This window comes from Sciurus carolinensis, chromosome 5, assembly GCF_902686445.1.
Source record: "Sciurus carolinensis chromosome 5, mSciCar1.2, whole genome shotgun sequence".
NCBI classification, from domain to species: Eukaryota; Metazoa; Chordata; class Mammalia; order Rodentia; family Sciuridae; genus Sciurus; species Sciurus carolinensis.
Genome location: NC_062217.1, coordinates 85,080,470 through 85,098,607, shown reverse-complemented (window position 1 = coordinate 85,098,607; position 18,138 = coordinate 85,080,470). Strand labels below are relative to the sequence as shown.

The window sequence follows — 18,138 nt, the reverse complement described above, 5'->3', positions numbered from 1 at the left end:
AATGACATATAACAATAAGCCATAAATTAATAGAATAATATAAAACTGAGTTGTAGGTGAGAAATAAATTATAAAACATACTGAGGTTGACTCCATATCTGTTTTACTATTATGTAGTACAGTGTTTAACATTTAAGCATTTGCTGAATAAATAACTGAATAAAAAAATTAGAAAAGATTTCATAATGTCTTCTCTGAATTCTGGTCTTTTGGTTGTTATTACACTCATGTTACATTAAAAAAAATAGGCAAGAGGAGTTACGTCATGCTATCAACACTGGAGGATTTGTTTTCTTAAAGATTTTTCAAAAAAGCAATGGTTAGACTCCTTGAGTTCCATGAAAGATTTCAGTTCCTTGTACCTACTTTCGACTCTTAAGAGAACCAATTAAAGTATGATATTATAAAGTTGGTTCTGTTGTTTTTTACAACAATTCAAAATAGTAACAATGATTATTTCATGTTAATTATAAGATGCTGATACTTATATATGGGAATCTGATTATAAAAAATGGAGCAGCTTAGTTTGTAAAAAGCATTTTCAAGTGGAATCACTTCTAACTGATTCTCTAGAATGATGTTGGTAAGAATTTGGCAGCACTCTCTTACCTATTCTCTTTCTTTGTCCTAAGTTAAAACACTCCCCCAGATAAGAAGAGGAAATGTGGTGTTTCAAATATAGAATGGTATGGGAGGGTTTTTCAGTACATGGTTGTCTATTTTTAACCACATGTTCATGGACTGTATCAGGAAGGAAACCTGAGCAGCCAAATAGGAGGCCCAAAGTCTGATCTAGACCAGGAGTGATGACCTTTGCCCTCCTGACAGCAATAACAAGGCAAGGTCCTAGGTATTTTTGGGCCACATTTTTCTATTTAAGGATAAAGTCCATCTGTAAATAATCTAATTTTTTGTGGGCGGGGGGAGCAAAAGAAGAATTTCTGCTTCTTTGGCTATTTTCACATCCACACACATTAACACAAATTCAGTCATCATCTTCATGCTTTATACTTTAATGCACTTATATATAAAAATACCAGAGTGGGAAAAATAGCAAAAAACGGTAGACCTAAAACTGAGGTTATAAAGATTTCTTTTCTTTTCTTTTTTTTTTGGGGGGGGGGTACTGGGGATTGAATTTAGGGGCACTCAACTACTGAGCCACATTCCCAGCCCTATTTTATATTTTATTTAGGTACAGGGTCTCACTGAGTTGCTAAGTGCCTCATTTTGCTGAGGCCGGCTTTGAACCCTGATCCTCCTGCCTCAGGCTCCTGAACCACTGGGATTGCAGGTGTTCACCACCAGGCCTGACCTATGAAACTATAAAGTCTCACTGTACTGATATGATTTAATAAAAATACACTGTGCATTCGTTGGTTATTTATTTATATGTTTTTGCAGGAGAGGGCATAAAGCTTTAAGCCCTATGACAAAATTTTGGCTCAGCAAGTTTTTAAAGGTGTCCACTTATTCTAGAGATTCCACCATGTAATTTCTCGCTATTTACAGAGGATTTTATTTATTTATTTATTTATTGTAAACAAATGGGATACATGTTGTCTCTGTACATGGCGTAAAGGCATACCATTTGTGTAATCATAAATTTACATAGGGCAATGTTGTTTGATTCATTCTGTTATTTTTTCCCTTCCCCCCACCCCTCCCACCCCTCTTTTCCCTCTATACAGTCCTTCCTTCCTCCATTCTTGCCCCCCTCCCAAACCCTAACTCTAACCCTAACACTAAACCCTCCCATACAGAGGATTTTAGATATAAAAACGGGCTGGGCATGGTGGTGCACGCCTGTAATTCCAGCTGCTTGGGTGGCTGAAGCAGGAGGATCTTGAGTTCAAAACCAGCCTCAGCAACTTAGTGAGACCCTAAACTGGGGATGTGGCTCAGTGGTTAAGCGCCCCTAGGTTCAATCCCTGGTACCAAAACAAACAGAAAAACAAACAAACAAAAAAAACCCCCAAAACCCAAAAAATTCAGAAAACAAAAAACAAAAACTGGGTTATATACATCTTGTTTTAGGCAAGCAGCTCTTTTAATACTTAAAATAATACTGGATATATATATATATATATATATATATATATATATATGGAATTATTACAGGGCAAATGAAGCTTTGCTGCTAGTCAAAATAGTCATTTGATAATCATAATTATAAAATTATTATAAGTATTTAATTCAATTTCATTATGCTGAGATAAAGTTTTTGACAAACATTCAATATTTTCATCATTTTCTAACTTTTTCATAAATATATGGAATAATTAGGCATTAATGTCAGAATTAGTGTGTCAAAGTTGATTACTTCAACTTGTTTTTATTCAGTCACACTATTATGGAAACCAAGGCAGAAAATGATGCATTAGCAAAACAACTCAATTTCCTTGTATCAACAATAAAAGTGGCAAGTGGAAAAAAAGAGGGCAAATTTAATGGTGCTATTTTCTCTAACAAAATACATGGCTCAGTTTTGCTGCAATATTTAAAAAGTGAGTGCAAAAGTGTTCTCCAGTTGTATTTTTTTCTAGAGGGAGACAAATGGTGACCTCCTAAAATGCCTCAAACTGGTTTCCTTGCCAAGTAGGGTCTTGAAATAGCATTTAAATGGTTTCATAAGAGATAAAAGAGACCCAGTTTTGCAACTTTAAGCACTGTGAAACAATTAATACAAACAACATTATACACAGCAAATTAATTATAATTTAAAAACTGATTTAAAGCTGGCATGGTAGCCCTCACCTGTAATCTCAGTGGCTTGGGAGGCTGAGACAGGAGGATCACAGACTTGACAATTTAGTGAGACAGTCTCAAAATATGTACATATATATATATACATATATACATAGATACATACATACATAAAAAGGACATAGCTTAGTGGTAGAGCATCCCTGGGTTCAATCCTCAGTACTGCAAACAAATAAGCAAAACCCCCAACTTACCTGAAGATGAAATACAGTAGCTAAGAGAGTATATAGCTTTCCCCTTCTAGGGGAGAAAGAGATAAGGGAAAGTTTCTCCAAGTAAGAACTATTTAAGTCAAGATCTGAAGGGTTAGTATAAATTATCAAAAGGGTTCCAGAGGAAGGGACACAGGCGCTGCCTCTTGATGAGAAATGGCAAATTTCTGGAAGAGCGTGTGTGACCAGAAAATTTACTGCAGCCAATTTTGAAAATAAAATTTGCTATAGCATTTAACTGTTTTATCTCTTCATATGGAATATTCTCCCTTTTGTTCTAAGGAAATTCTATCCATTCTTCTCAAACCTCTTTAAAGTCCTGACTACTCCAGCTCTCATTGCTCTCTGATGAAATGTTACTACCCTTAAGATCATATAATACCCAGATCTTACAATGGACTGTGAATTCTATTAATGTAATAACAGTATTTGTTTTATTCACCACTGTATACCCAAGGTCTAACAGTGCCTATTAAAGGAAGTGAAACCAATAAAAGTTATAATAAGATTATAACTTTAATAATTTGTATTGACCCGTGTATTCCTAATTATTATAAACAATTGTGCCAGGCACTATGCTTGGTTGGGAAAAGTGCCAAGACAGATCCCAATGCTGTTATTCATTAACAGAGGAACTGTTGATGAAAGCAGGTTTGTGTGTGAGTGTTTTAGACAGTGGCAGGAAAAAGGATCGGTAGTGCATTTAGAGCTGCTGACTTGAGATGCCTCAGGTATTTCCTAGAGATGCCCAAAAGACAGGCAAATATATGGATCTGATCCTGCTTTCAATGATACTATTTAATAAAGCCCATTATTATTATTTTTCCTCATTTACATAGGCTGACACCAACCATTCTTTGATTCTACTGGGTCCTAAGATCTAAACGATTCTATCATCTTTTCATTATTCCTTACCTACTCATGTCATAATTTCCCACCTGGCTCAGCTTCCATGGTTAAGATTATCTTTCCCTTTTTCACAGGTTCTTGGCTAATCCTAGGTCTAGTTAGAGTCACAACTGCCTAATCCATGTCAACACCTGTGAAGCTGAAAAATAGCCACAATCATGAAGAGACTAATTTTATATTCAGAACTAATAATCTCGTGGGATTTAATGAGACTATTGACAAACATCATGTTTCTCAATCTATCAACTCTTACAGCTTTAGAAGGTTATTTCTGCACTATTTCCCCTTTCTTATTCTCAGCTGATGACTGCTTCCTATTTCACTGGAAAAAAAAAAAAAAAGAAAAAGAAAAAGAAACAGGGTTGAATAACTTCTATACACTCCCATCAGACATTCTTTTTGATAGGCATGGAATGTGAATGGTTAAGAATGAAGGTCACTGGAATTGAACTATAGGCTATAAGGATAAAGGAATTCAGAAGAAAAGACCTTAAAAGAAGGGAAAATGGTGTTTTAGCTGGATAACCGAGTCTCAAAGGAGCATGTTTTGAAGAGGGAGGATCCCAATGCCTACTAAGGAAACAGGGGGAATGACCAGCCACTACCTACTTGAAAGTGCCTTGGGGAGATGGTTTTTACATAAGCCTCATCTACTGCTATTAATAAAGGGTATTATTTGCAAAAAGGTCAAAAAGATAAATACCAGGTAAAAATGAATTTAAGATCTAATAATTCTTAGATTGTTTTGTATCTTTCTGTTTATACACCAAGACCATGGGTCAGTGGGCTGGCCCTGTTTTTCCCTGTTTTGCTGTTCATCATGATCCGTAGGAATGCAACCAAGATTATTACCTTTTTTATCCATGATGAAAAATGAAGATGAAGTACATCATATGCATAAAAGATGTATTATTTGGCCTGCAAAATTACTGAATTTTTGATTTGGCTAAATATCTTCTGATAGAGTTTAATTGCATTCCAACGAATAATAAAAGTTGAAAATGCTATAATCTTTAATCATGGTTTAGTTCTTTGAACATAATTATAAAGGCTATTGTTAAGTCTTTTTCTGCTAAATCTGATACCTGGTTGTGGTCACAAGAAGTTTCTGTTTCCTGCTTTGTCCAGTGGAGTCATACTTTGGAAATGAGATGTCGCCCCACCCTGGGATGAGAATTTTGGCAGTTTTCTAGGTCTCCTTTCCTGACCAAGATGTTGAGTTCCACTAACTGTCTGATTGTTCTACTGTTTTCATGAATGTCTTGGGATGTAAAATGCCCCAGAGATAATTAAAACAAACATGGGTTCCTCTGAAGGAATAATTCTCATGGTTGGTGTCTAATATTTGTTATGACCAAAGACTGGTTCTTCATAGTTGTCTCCCTCCTACAAAGTAGCCTGCCTATAATTTAGCCTATTATCCTACTCAATCTATCAATGTTCTCCAATTACCTTTCACCACAAGGTACATCTGTTTTTGAATGTAGTTTTAGGCTTGAAAATCTCCATTTTCTTTTGAAAATGAAGTCAGCTTTTTTAGGAAGAGAGAGCAGTTATTTGTTTTACCTGCTTCTCCCATGCAAAATCTCTGAGGTCAGGGGTCTGGGGCTGGAAATGGGGATAACAGTGCACTTCTTTCTGAGAGATGTTCTCACTCTAGGAGGTGGCTGGCAGTAGTCTCAGGTCTTCTTGACTTGCCTTTCCTAGTGTGGAAACACTGCCTTGTGAGTTAAGAGTAGTCAGGTCCCCAGTATTCTCAGTGGCAAAGGCAGAACCTCCATTCCACAAATGAGAACTGGTGAAAGAAGAAAACTTCCTCCTATCAGCTGCACTCTACAGAACTTTGCTGCTGCAACAAGTAGCTTGGGGCAGGATAAAAAATACTGAAGCCCTGTTTCTCCCAGAAAAGTCCACTGACTGGGTTCAGCGGAGAGGAAAGAAACCCTGTGTTCTTGGCTGCAGCAGTCTGGAATAAGGGGTTGAGAGGGTTCAGATTTAGTTTAAATACTCCAGATTCCCCCTTTTCTTACCCAATTTTAGATTTTCTTGAACAAACATTTCTAATTTGCTGTATAACCTTAGAATCATTTCCACAGACTTTAAATAATGTTCTTACATTTTTTTTCACCAGTTTCAGTGGACAGTAGATCCACAGAGCTTCTCATCCTGCCATGACAGAAAATCATTCTCCTCCATTTATTCCCTTGAACTAAGTAAAAGTCCATGGTTTGAATATATTTCAATTTATTTATTCATTCTTTTACTAATAGACATTGGCATTTGGACAATTTCTTTCTTTCTTTTTTCTTTTTTTGCTAATATAAGAATACAGCACTGCTGCAATGAGCATTTATATATATATGTACTTCTGCACAAGGGGCAAGTGTTCCTTTTGGGTATACATCCCTGGGAATGGGAACATAGATAAAAAATCATGGTAATGTTTCACCTAACAAAGTAGGTTCAATTAATTTCCAACTAACAGTGTATAGAAGTCTTTGATGATCAACATCATCAATAATTTATAGGTTCATCAGCTTCTGTTAGTAGACTTAATTGTTGCCAATCTAACAGGTGTAAAATTCTACCTTATTGTAGTCACTAATAAAGGTAAACATGTTTATATTCACTGTTCTTATGTTTCCTCTTCTGTGCATGCCTATTTATCTCTTCTGTCAAAAAATTTTTTAAAAAAAATTAGGTTGTGTAGAGAAGAGAGAGATCCCATTTAGCCCCCACTGGGTTCTTACATGGGTTTTTTTTGTGTTGTTGTTCTGGAGATGAAACCCAGGGCTTTGTACATGCTAGGCAAGCACTCTGCCACTGAGCTACAGTTCCCAGCCCTTATGTGGGCTATTTGTCTGGATCTAGGAACTGAATTAATATAAGAACTGATTAAGACAAAGTATAAAAGTTTTATTAAATTTATATGTACTGAATGGAGATCCTCACAAAGAGTGAAATCTGAAGAAATGAACAAAGCAAGGTGCTTTTATACTTTTTAGATAAAGAATAATGAATCTGTGAAGGAATGACAGGACAAATGATCTTTGGACTAAGGTCACTAAGAGATATATTGAGGGAGGTGATGAAGAAGCTAGCGTAAGTAAAGAGTTACTTCAAAGAGTTTGTTAATAGGGGCTGCAATGAATCACCCCAATTACCAGTCTGCTGATCAAGGCTATTTTCTGGTCTTGGTTTGTGAAAAACACCTTTTCCAAGACTCTTTATGGCTTGCTGCATGTAGGAAAAGAAAGGCCAACAGCCCCTTCTGCAGTTAGTTCTTCAAGTGATTTCAGCTTGAAATAATAAACATTTAGCATATCTTGAGATAGCATGTCTTTAAATCCTTCATTTCCTTGTCTTTTTCTTATTTTAGTTCTATATATAAATGTTGTCCTAACAGTTATATGTGTTGTGATAAATTCTGCAAGTTTTTGATGTGTTCTTTCAAAGTCTATATGGCAACTTGTGATAAAACAGAAGTTCTAATTTTAATATAGTTGAATTTTATCAAACTTTTATGTTAATGCTTTTTGTGCCTTCTTTAAGAATTGTTTCTCTAACTCATAGACAGATTTTAAAATATCTTTAAAAAAATTTTAAGCACTGATTTTTTCCATATTAATACTGAATTGTCCTAATATCACTTATTGAATAGTTTTTCCTTTCTCCACTGATTTAGATTAACACTTGCCACCACTGTCATATATGTTATATTTATGCTTGCATGTTTGTGGGTTAATTTGTTCACTTGGTCAATTTGTCTGCCTTTTTGCCAATGTCACATGATATTAATTACTCTAGCTATATAATAAGGCTGGGAGGGTAACTACCCCATTTTGTTTCCTTTTCCTTTCAGAGTGTCTTAAGATGGCTCAGGTCTCTTTTTTTCCATATAAATGTTCAAAACGCTTGTCAAAAAAATACAGAAACACACAAACACACACACTCACCCGCCCTACTTGTATTATTAATGAAATTACAATTCATCTACAGTTAAGAACTTACAAACTACGGCTTCTAGGCTCATTCATGCTTATAGAAATGTCTAGCTGGATGGCAGAATGTTTGGTAAAGATTTTCAATCTGCTCATAACAAGACTGAGACTCTCCTATATCAACTTAATTCATACTTTTTTTCTGCCTGGTCCTGTAAGTTTTAAATGTTTTAAAACATTTCCCCGGGCTGGGGAGATAGCTCAGCTGGTAAAGTGCTTGCCTCACAAGCACAGGGCCCTGGGTTCCATTCCCAGCACTGCAAAAAAAAAAAAAAAAATTTCCCCTCAGTCTTTTAGACTGTTCCTTCCTAGGGTTCTCTTCAAGAACCCAATGCTCCTTTAACTCTGCCAGGTGATAACTCCAAATTTTCTACTTGTTCATTATGTATAAAAAATTAACTCATTTATGTCTAACAACATTGGCTATATCCAAAGGGTACTTCTTTTCCTAACTAGGTAGATCCCTTAAAGTGTTTTCTCCAAACAAGAATAATTTTTCCTAAAAGGAATTTGAAAATTTTCTTAAGGTTACTTATTTGAAAAATAGCTTACTTTAAAAATAATTTGTTCTTTTCTTTTATAGATTTCTTACAGAATGGCAATCATAATACACACACACACACACACACACACCCGCCATCCTTGGCTTGGCTAAAGGTTTACCAATTTTACAGATCTTTTTGAAGAATTTGATTTTGGTTTCAACAATTTTCCTTATCAATGTAACTGATTTCTGCTCTAATTTTTATTATTTCTTTTCTTCTGCTTATTTTGGATTTAATTTAATTTGCTCTTCTTTTGAGTTTGTAAAGATGGAAACTTAGATTACTGATTTTAGATCCTACTTCTTTTCTCATTTATATATTTAATTTCCCTCCAAGTTTTGTATTTATTCCATCTTGCAAATTTTGATAAGCTGTAATCTTCATTTTCATTTAATTCAAAATATTTTAAATTTCCTTTGTAATTTCTTCTTTGACTTGTGTTATTTAGATGTGTTTCATAATCTCCAAATATTTTGAGATTTTTTTCATCTTTCTGTTATTGATTTCTAGTTTAATTTTCTTATGGTCTGAGGTCATAATTTGTATGGGTCTCACTATATTGCTGAGGTTGGCTTTGAATTCGCAATTCTCCTGCTTCAGCCTCTGGAGCCGAAAGGATTACACGTGTGCAAAACTGTGCCTGGTGGTTAAACTACTTTTTAAAATAAATCTTTTTGCATCTCATTATTTACTTAGTGAATTTACTGAATTGATGTAGGTCAATTTAAAAAAATTTTTTTGATATATACTGCTAAACTTCCCTCCAAAGAAGTCATAGTAAAATAACCTAAGCAAATGTTTACCAACTTATTTTCTTTTTTGTTTTTTGGGGTGCTGGGGATCGAACCCAGGGCCTTGTGCTTACAAGGCAAGCACTCTACCAACTGAGTTATCTCCCCAGCCCAACTTATTTTCTTATTCACAAACTTTCATTGTTTCCTCATTGATTCAAGATGAAGTCCACCAATCCCTGCCAAATACACATTCCTCTCATGGTCAGAGAGAGGATCACTGAAATCTTTGGCCTTTATTTGTTTTTCAGTTTTATCTCTCATTACTGCCAAAAGCAATCCTTTACTTTTAGTGATTGGTAAATTTTTGCCCCTAGCATATGTTGTAATAATTTTGCTTCTTCAAATCATCCCAAAGTATTTACAATGCCTTTCCAAGTTCTCTTTGTCTTTTCCAATTCAATCTATACTTCTCTGACTGTTCACCCTGCCCTCATCCATTTCAGCTGTTGCAAAGATGCCTATTTATAGGGAGTACTCCACAGCACCTTGAAAGATAAGTTTTCCACAGATTACTCCTGCAAAATTTGTGCACAAATCTATTCTCTAAGAAGTGAAAGGGACTGGTTAAGGTAATAAAACTAAGAATTTGATACCACTTTGAGTAACTGAGTTTGCTATTAATGAAATAAAATTATATAATTATAGGTTTTGAATTTTTACTTCCCATTATATTTCTTCAAGATTTTCTACCTACATCATAATGACTTAATAACTCTATTACGTGGTTCTCCTAATATCGCTAATCTACTTTCATTTGTTTTTGCCAATTTAAAACATCAATACCATCAAAACTAACACCCCAGACATGTTAATTATTAAGGATTATTAAAATTTAGAGGCTTTTAAAAATTTACCTATTTTTTTCCTATTTAGAAAAACCCATAGACAAAACAACTATTTCTAAGATGGATAAATATAAACATCTGCACTTGCATCCTGAGGAAAAGTCCATATAAAAGTAAATGCATGGTACAAAGAATGATAATTAAAATAAAGAAAAGCTTATATCAATTCTGAAAAGCAAGTTTTCTAGCTTTAAAGTTTATTTTTTAAAATGAAAAACAAAAAAAAGGAAAAACTCACGTTCCATTTGCTCAAACATTACTGAAAAGAGGAAGTCTCGTGGTGTCATATAATATTCTCCTTCATGTTCTAGTGAAGAAAACTGCATGAATCGCTGTTTACGAAGAGACAGTTTTTCTATTGCTCCACAGTCGACATTTTTCTAAAGGAAAAAAGAATTTCCCTTTAATATTTTTTTTTCAGTAAAAAGAGGTAACCCTGCTACTTCTAGAATAATCTTTATAGTGTAATTTTCATGTGTAGGTTTGACAACCCCCAATCTTTAAATCACTCATTTAATAAATACAAAGTGCCTACTTTGTACTGTTTTAGGCACTGGAGATACAGCAGTGAATAAGACTAATTTGAGGGAAGCTGCATTTCATAAAGGAAGAATGACAGGGAATAAATGTAAAAAATGTTAAGATGGTAAAAAATGCAAAAAAGAGGAAAAGTAGGTATAAGAGGTAATACTTTAGAGAGAAGTTCTTTCTGAAGGGAGGGATACTGAAAGAGGCTAAATGAGGTGGGATTTGTGAGTCATGAGTCATAGGTCTGTCTTGAGGAAGAACATTCTAAGCAAAAGTCAATAAGGTGGGAATATACTTGGTATGTTCAAGGAACAGCAGGGGGTACTAATGTTACCAGAATGACAGAGGAAAGAAGGGAGTGGCAAAAGGTAAGTTCAGAGAACTAGTAAGGCAACAGATAATGTAAAGTTGTGCTTTCATAAGGAAAAAATATATGTGTAATAAAAACTCTGCTTTCAGAAACATAAGGGAGAATCCATACATTGAAAGTGCTAGAAGACAAAGTTAACAATAATGTGTAGAGATCCTACAGAGCGGGGAAAAAAATCTCTAACCACAGACTCCTCAGACACAGCACTAATCTCCAGGATTTATAAAGAACTCAAAAAACTTAACACCAAAAATACGAATAACCCAACCAATAAATGGACTATGGAACTGAGCAGACATTTCACAGAAGATATACAGTCGGTCAACAAATACATGAAAAAATGTTCAACATCTCTATTAATTAGAGAAATACAAACCAAAACTACCTTAAGATCTCATCTCATCTCCAATCAGAATGGCAATTATCAAGAATATAGGCAACAATAGGTGTTGGTGAGGATGTGGGGAAAAAGGTACACTAATAAATTGCTGGTGGGAATGAAAACTGGTGCAACCACCCTGGAAAGCAGTATGGAGATTCCTTAGAAAACTTCGAATGGGGGACTGGGGAGATAGCTCAGTGGGTAGAGTGCTTGCCTTGCAAGCACAAGGCCCTGGGTTCGATCCCCAGCACCCAAAAAAAAAAAAAAAAAAACCTTCGAATGGAACCACCATTAGACCCAGCTATTCCACTCCTCCGCCTATACCAAAAGGACTTAAAATCTGCATACTACAGTGACACTGCCATATCAATGTTTATGGCAGCTTAATTCACAATAGCTAAATTGTGGAACCAAGCTAGTTGTCCTTCAGTAGATGAATAGATAAAGAAAATGTGGTATATATACACAATTGAATATTATTCTTAAATAATTATGGCAGTTGTATGTAACTGGATGGAGTTAGAGATTATCATGCTAAGTGAGATAAGCCAATCCCCAAAACACAAATAATCCACTCTGATAAGTGGATGCTGATACATACTGGGGGGTTAGGAAAGACTGGAGGAACTCTGGATTGGGCAGAGGGGAATGAAGGGAGGGGTCGGGGTAGGGGGGTTGGAAAGACAGTGGAATGAGAAGGACATCATTACCTTATGTACATTTATGATTGCACAAATGGTGTGACTGTATCTTGTGTCAACCAGAGAAATGAAAAGTTATACTCCATTTGTGTACAAGGAATTGAAATGCATTCTGCTGTCGTGTAATAACTAAATAGAATAAAAAGAAATAAAAATTTTAAAAAAGTCTAGAAGAACAAGAATGTGTAAAATATTGTTAGTGTTAAGAGTCTGAGGCAAGAGGACATAGATCTTGACCAACTGCTAAAAAGGAAAATACTGAAATCTTTATTGCTAACCTTTCATTGAGCAATTATGTGCTAGGTACTTTACTAATTTAGTACTTTTTTACATAGATTATTTAGTTAATCCTTATAACAACTCTGATAATAGATATATAGTAGATAGAGCACAGCCATGCTTAAAAAATCAGATCTGTCTGAATTGAAGGGTTTCAATCTCTGAACTACCACATTATCTTCCCACATATGATGGGGCACTATGGCTAGGCAGACTAGAGGAAGATGATACAGCAGTTAACAAGGACACCAATGTCAGTGCAGGAAACTTGACACAAGAATGTACTGTGAAATGTCTGTGAAATCCAAAAGCAGGCTTTCGCCATGGGTTGCTTTCCTAAGGCAATGCTGGTTCTTACTTGAACCACACATCATTCCTGGACCTATCACGTACTTCTTACCCTTAGTACTAATCCTATGAACTACCCTGACACAGGCATTGTTCAGTGATTGCTGAATTAAGTTAAAATGAGAAAAATATGAACTTCAGTTGCTTAAACCTCTCCAAATTCAAAGTCATCAACAGCTCCTTTTGGGCGATCTAAGTCTTCTAACTAATATTAATTCTCTCTCCTGAATTAGACAATAGGTTGGCAGCCATTTTTTAGAGCTTTTTGCATTCCATGAGTACACATTTTCTACCAGAATACTGGACATATACAGATTACTTGATAATATTGCAAAGATCTGTAACCAAACTCAAGATATGAAGTCTTTTTTCTTTTCCCCCTTAACTTATTACTACAAAACAGCTAGGGGATGTGGCTTAGTGGTTAAGTGCCTGTGGGATCAATCTCCTGTACCAAAAACAAACAGAAAACACCTATAAAACACCTAAAGAGGCATGCTTTAATTTTATGAGTCAATACTCATCCCAGCAATCAGAAAACTGAATTTTATTAATATTTTCTGAATATTTTACACATGAGGCAAATAAACATATATGTACATAGTAAAAATTAGCATCTACACAAAGCAACAGATGTTATTTTATTTAACAAATTGTTATCAAGCATCTGTAGAATAACAATGGTAAATAAGACAAAAATGAATTCCTATGAGAAGTACTTAGTGCTTTGGCAGTGAATTTACAGAAAGTATATGGCTAGATATTGAGAAGTGGGTTAGAGTATTATCAGTAAAGGTAACAGCATGTGCAAAGTCCTAGATATTAGAAATAAAGAGGATGTAATTGGGAATAATTATATGAACATTATTAGTTTAGAGAATGTTTATATTTATTATACTAATGTTAATATATAGTCTATTAAGAGAATAACAAAATTGAAAATCTATACAGAAAAAGCCTTCTCAAATTCTTAAATACTGGCTCTTTTATACTTTCTAATGTTGAAGGTATTCAAGACTTAAAAAAATAAACAAGAACATAATCCTTTTTGTATAAATAAGTCCTTCTTTCCAAACCTCAACCAATAAAAGGCATCAACTACTCATTTATCCCCCTCTTCTACTGGTCTCACAACAAGATGAACCACTGACTCTGGTTTTTTTTTTTTTTTTTTGGTTTGTTTTGGGGTTTTCATGCTGTCCTCTACCTTGTACCAATCTTACTCTTTCCTGGTCTTAATATTCACCTTACCAAGAAGTAAACACACAAACTTCTCACTCTCTCTCATTTTTAAAAAACTTTATTTATTTATTTAATTAATGTAGTGCTGATGATAGAACCCAGTGCCTCAAGTGCTGGGCAAGTGCTTTACCACTGAGCTATAAACCCAGCCCTCTCTCATTCTCTTAACGGAAGACATGAAAACTGTTTTCTTTCTTTTCAAAAATTAATACAAAGTGAATTAAAGAAGTTACCATAAAGTATAGAACTGAAGAAGAAAATGGAAAGATTCATGACATTGCATTAAAACATTTTTTAATTAATACATGTTAACTGTACATAAATATATCATTTTATTTAACCAATTTGCATTTCCACATATGAATATGGAGGACACTGATTACCTCTCCCCTGCCTGTCCAATCTCCAGTAGTCACTATTTTACCTGCAGGCCAACTCTTTTTTGGTTTCCATATATGAGAACACACAGTTCTTGTCTCTCTGTGTCTGGCTTATTTCACTTAACATAATGTTCTCTAGTTCCATCCATTTTGCTGCAAATGACAAGAGTTCATTCTTCTTTATGACTGAATCATATTCAATTATATATATGTATACATATATGCAGATGTATCTATCTACATGTATAGTATCACATACAAAAACTATTCTCAAAGAAATCCTTTTACTTCCTTCTAGGAAGTTTAGGCCCTAAAAATTCCTCTATCTCCTATTATTTCCTATATACCTGTATTTAGGTATTTGTAACTCACACAGGATGACATTCTTGAGGAGTCATGAAGAGTCAAAGTGCCATTTTATTTACTTAAATGATTGGGTGGTTTGTCATCCTTTTCCATTTTGGTTACATTTCTTCTTAGTGAACAAGAGAAGGTGGAGGTGGTGAAATTAAAGCTCCCTTTCACTGGTTAATTTCTAAGACTGAACCTGTCAAAATTGCAGACCATGAATTTGTGATCTGCCTCTACTGTACCACCAATAGACAGTGTGATATAAAACCTTACAACAACCCTACTACCAGCACTCTCCCAATTCCATTTAGTATGGTAGCTTTTAATTCCTCCTGCTCCTTGGTATAAACACACCTATTCTACTACCTTAAAACCTTCTGACTCCCATTAAGTATATAGTATTCATAATACTTAATAAACTAATAAATTAATAAATTAATGTATTAATTTACATAATACTTGGCTAACAGCTGTATATACATGTTCTCACTCAATCCTCACAATGGCCCTAGCAGACATGATTTTTATCAATCTTATTTTATAAACCTTATTAGGTAACCAGTTTGCCAGATTAACATAGCAAGTAAACAACAGCACAGGCAGTACAACATCAACCCCAGTCTCAACCTCTTTCCTACACTAGTGCCCCAATGAATTATATCAACTCAAAAAACAGAAAAAGCAGTGCGGGTATTGTCAGTTGAGGAAGTTTTTATGGAAACAACAGGTGTTATTTAAGCTAGACTCTAGAGAATAAATTACAAAGAGTAGAACCAGAAATAGCTATTATATAGCTCCTGGACTAAGTACTGTCCATTTCCTAAACACTATGCGTTAGTTCTCCCATTCAGTCAAACTTAAGGTATGTAGGATATTATGAATATGTTTCTTTGCTACAAAATTTATGTAGAGAAAAAAAGCATTGTTCTGAAATTATGAGAGCCTTTCTATTTCTAGGCTGATGAACCAACATAGGTTTATGTGGGTCATCTTCATCACATAGCACTTGAATTTTAAAAGTACATCTTAAAGGATAACAAGTATAATCAATATGTATTATATATTTATGCTTATTACATATCTATGCTTCATAGAATTTGGCAGATTAATTTGTCAATGATATTTAAAATCCTTTATCTGTAGGTCTTATCTTGCTTTACTTCATTTTAATAACTTTTTATCAAACTTAGATATACTGGATGAATCTAATGGTCAAGAATGCAATAATCAACCCTGATATTATTCCTAAAAGGAAAAAAGATGCTTTATTATATCACTTCTAGGAATGCACTGCAATAAAAACTAAGCCATTTTTGTCTAATTTTTCAAATAAACTGTAAACCCTTAAAGCATACATTTTGGTTTCACCATACTGTGCCTTGCACACAATGGAGCATAACTGATATTAACATGGAATTTTAAGAGTAAAAAGGGACCTAAAAGTTCATCTAGTCAATAGCTCTAGGCAAAGGACCAGAAGTCAGTTGAGTCCAACTCCATGCTTGAATTAACTAGTTTACAACAAGTGGCTAATGTCCAAATGCTGCTTATTTATGGCACTCAATAGTGAACGCCAAATTATCCTTCATTACTTGAACATTTAAAAGCATAGTTTACAACCAGCCTTTAGAGGAACATGTAAACTTTGTCCTAGTCTCTTCTTTTCTTTCTATTTCCTCTTTCCTTTCAACTTTAGGCTTTTCCTGATGAAATGTGTGCATGCTCTCCTTTCTCTATTTTCTGTTGTTTCTTTCCCTCCTTCCCTCATAGGTTTCAGGAAACTTTTCATTATTGCTGCTGCTGTTTTCATATCCCTAAAGTAATCATGTTGTTTGTGGGGGAGTACTGCTTTCCTTTTCTCTAACTTCTACCTTCTCTTTCTTACTGTGACATATTTGTGGTAGGCTGGGTTTGGTAAATCAAGTTAGGCAAAGCAAAATCAAAAACAAGCAAACTGTTTGTAGTCTTAGGTAAATACAATTAGAATATCAGTTTGGAGAAAATGAGAAGGTATATCAAATGTCAAAATATCAAAGCTATGTCTAAAACAAATACAAATGCCTAGCTTAGTATTGCTATGTATTAGGCAGAGAAGTTCATTAATTTATTCTCAAACATTTAAGAATCTATCATGTGTTATTGTTCTGGGAATCACTAGATGAATACCAGGAAGTATCAGACTTGTGGAACTTACAAAAGGAGAGTTGGACAACAAATAAACAGTTAAGAACCCTAGCTCTGAGGTCAAGCTGCTTGGGATTCAAATTTAGTTCTGTCATTTACTATGTATGCAATCCTTGGATCAATGACTCGCTACATCATTGATCATGAAAAATGAATAAGCTGGAATCAAACTACTTAAATTTAAATCCTAGCTCTCTTACTTGGGCAGTTTTACTACCCTTCAGCTAAATGATCTGTTAAAATGGAGAAAATAATAGTATCTACCTCATTTTTTTTTAAACGAGCCTTCAATGAAATAATACACACAAAACTCTTGCATAACGCCAGCACATTAAGTTGATTATCACGACATTTAACAAAAGTTCTAAAGAGATACTATGAGAAAAGTATCATTACTGGATCTCAAAGGGTAAGTAGGACTTTGCCAAGCTAGAGAACAATAGTAGAGCAAACTATGCTAAAGTTAGTTCTGAGATCTGAGTAGCTAAGTTCATGATATAGTGAGTCTTTGGATATACAGAAGTGAAGTAGAATACTCCAAAGATCATCAGGAATTTTGACATTTTCTTTTGTTAATTCATACAACTGCCCACAATGTATGTAATAAATCAGAGACTATATGGAAATACAGAAATAGGATATCTGAAACCAGAGTTCAGCACTTACTCTTAATCTATATATCAACGTAATTAACTTGGCTATTTAGTTTTAGAACCCAGCATATTAAAAACATTAAATTATAAATGCTTACTCTCTTCAGGTCATAACATGTTTTCTGGTCAGAACATGTTTTCTGGAAAGCACAGCTTTTATATGTAGAAGTTCATTATCTCCTGCAATATACTAAGATATTGAGCTCCACATCCTAAGATTCACAGACTCACACTTTTTGTAAACTGGGAATGCTGTATGGTACATTGAACCAAGTCAGAAAATAGTGAAATATTTCCTTATCTTTGCCAGTTCATCACTAATGGTGTAGGCAGAGAAAACTTATGTATGGTTTAAAAAAATAACAATTCTGGTCTCTATGAAAGAGGACAACAGAAAAAAAATGATAAAAATGTTATTAAGTGTCCTATGACTGATCTCTAAGACCAGAATCTCACAAGAAGGTCCTCCTCAAGATTTTAAAAGGCTAGTTGAGCAAAACAAACTTGCAAGTAATTATGATTTCTTCCTTTTGCTTCTTGATCAGTTGAGATATGGAATCTCAAGGTTGAGTTCAGTTGATTAAAAAATTCTGTTTTCGAAACCATGAATATGAAGCCATGCAAGAAAATGAAGTCACTCATTTGTCA

General features: G+C 34.5%; 1 protein-coding gene across 3 annotated transcripts in view; it reads right to left on the bottom strand.

The window, feature by feature from the left end:
• The window catches only part of Micu2 (mitochondrial calcium uptake 2), a 121,350-nt gene that overhangs the window by 70,102 nt on the left and 33,110 nt on the right, over window positions 1-18,138 (bottom strand). For all 3 annotated transcript variants that reach the window (XM_047553123.1, XM_047553124.1, XM_047553125.1), the window contains exon 2: window positions 10,311-10,452. In XM_047553123.1, the coding sequence (XP_047409079.1) occupies window positions 10,311-10,452 (142 nt within the window). The remainder of the gene's footprint in view (window positions 1-10,310; window positions 10,453-18,138) is intronic.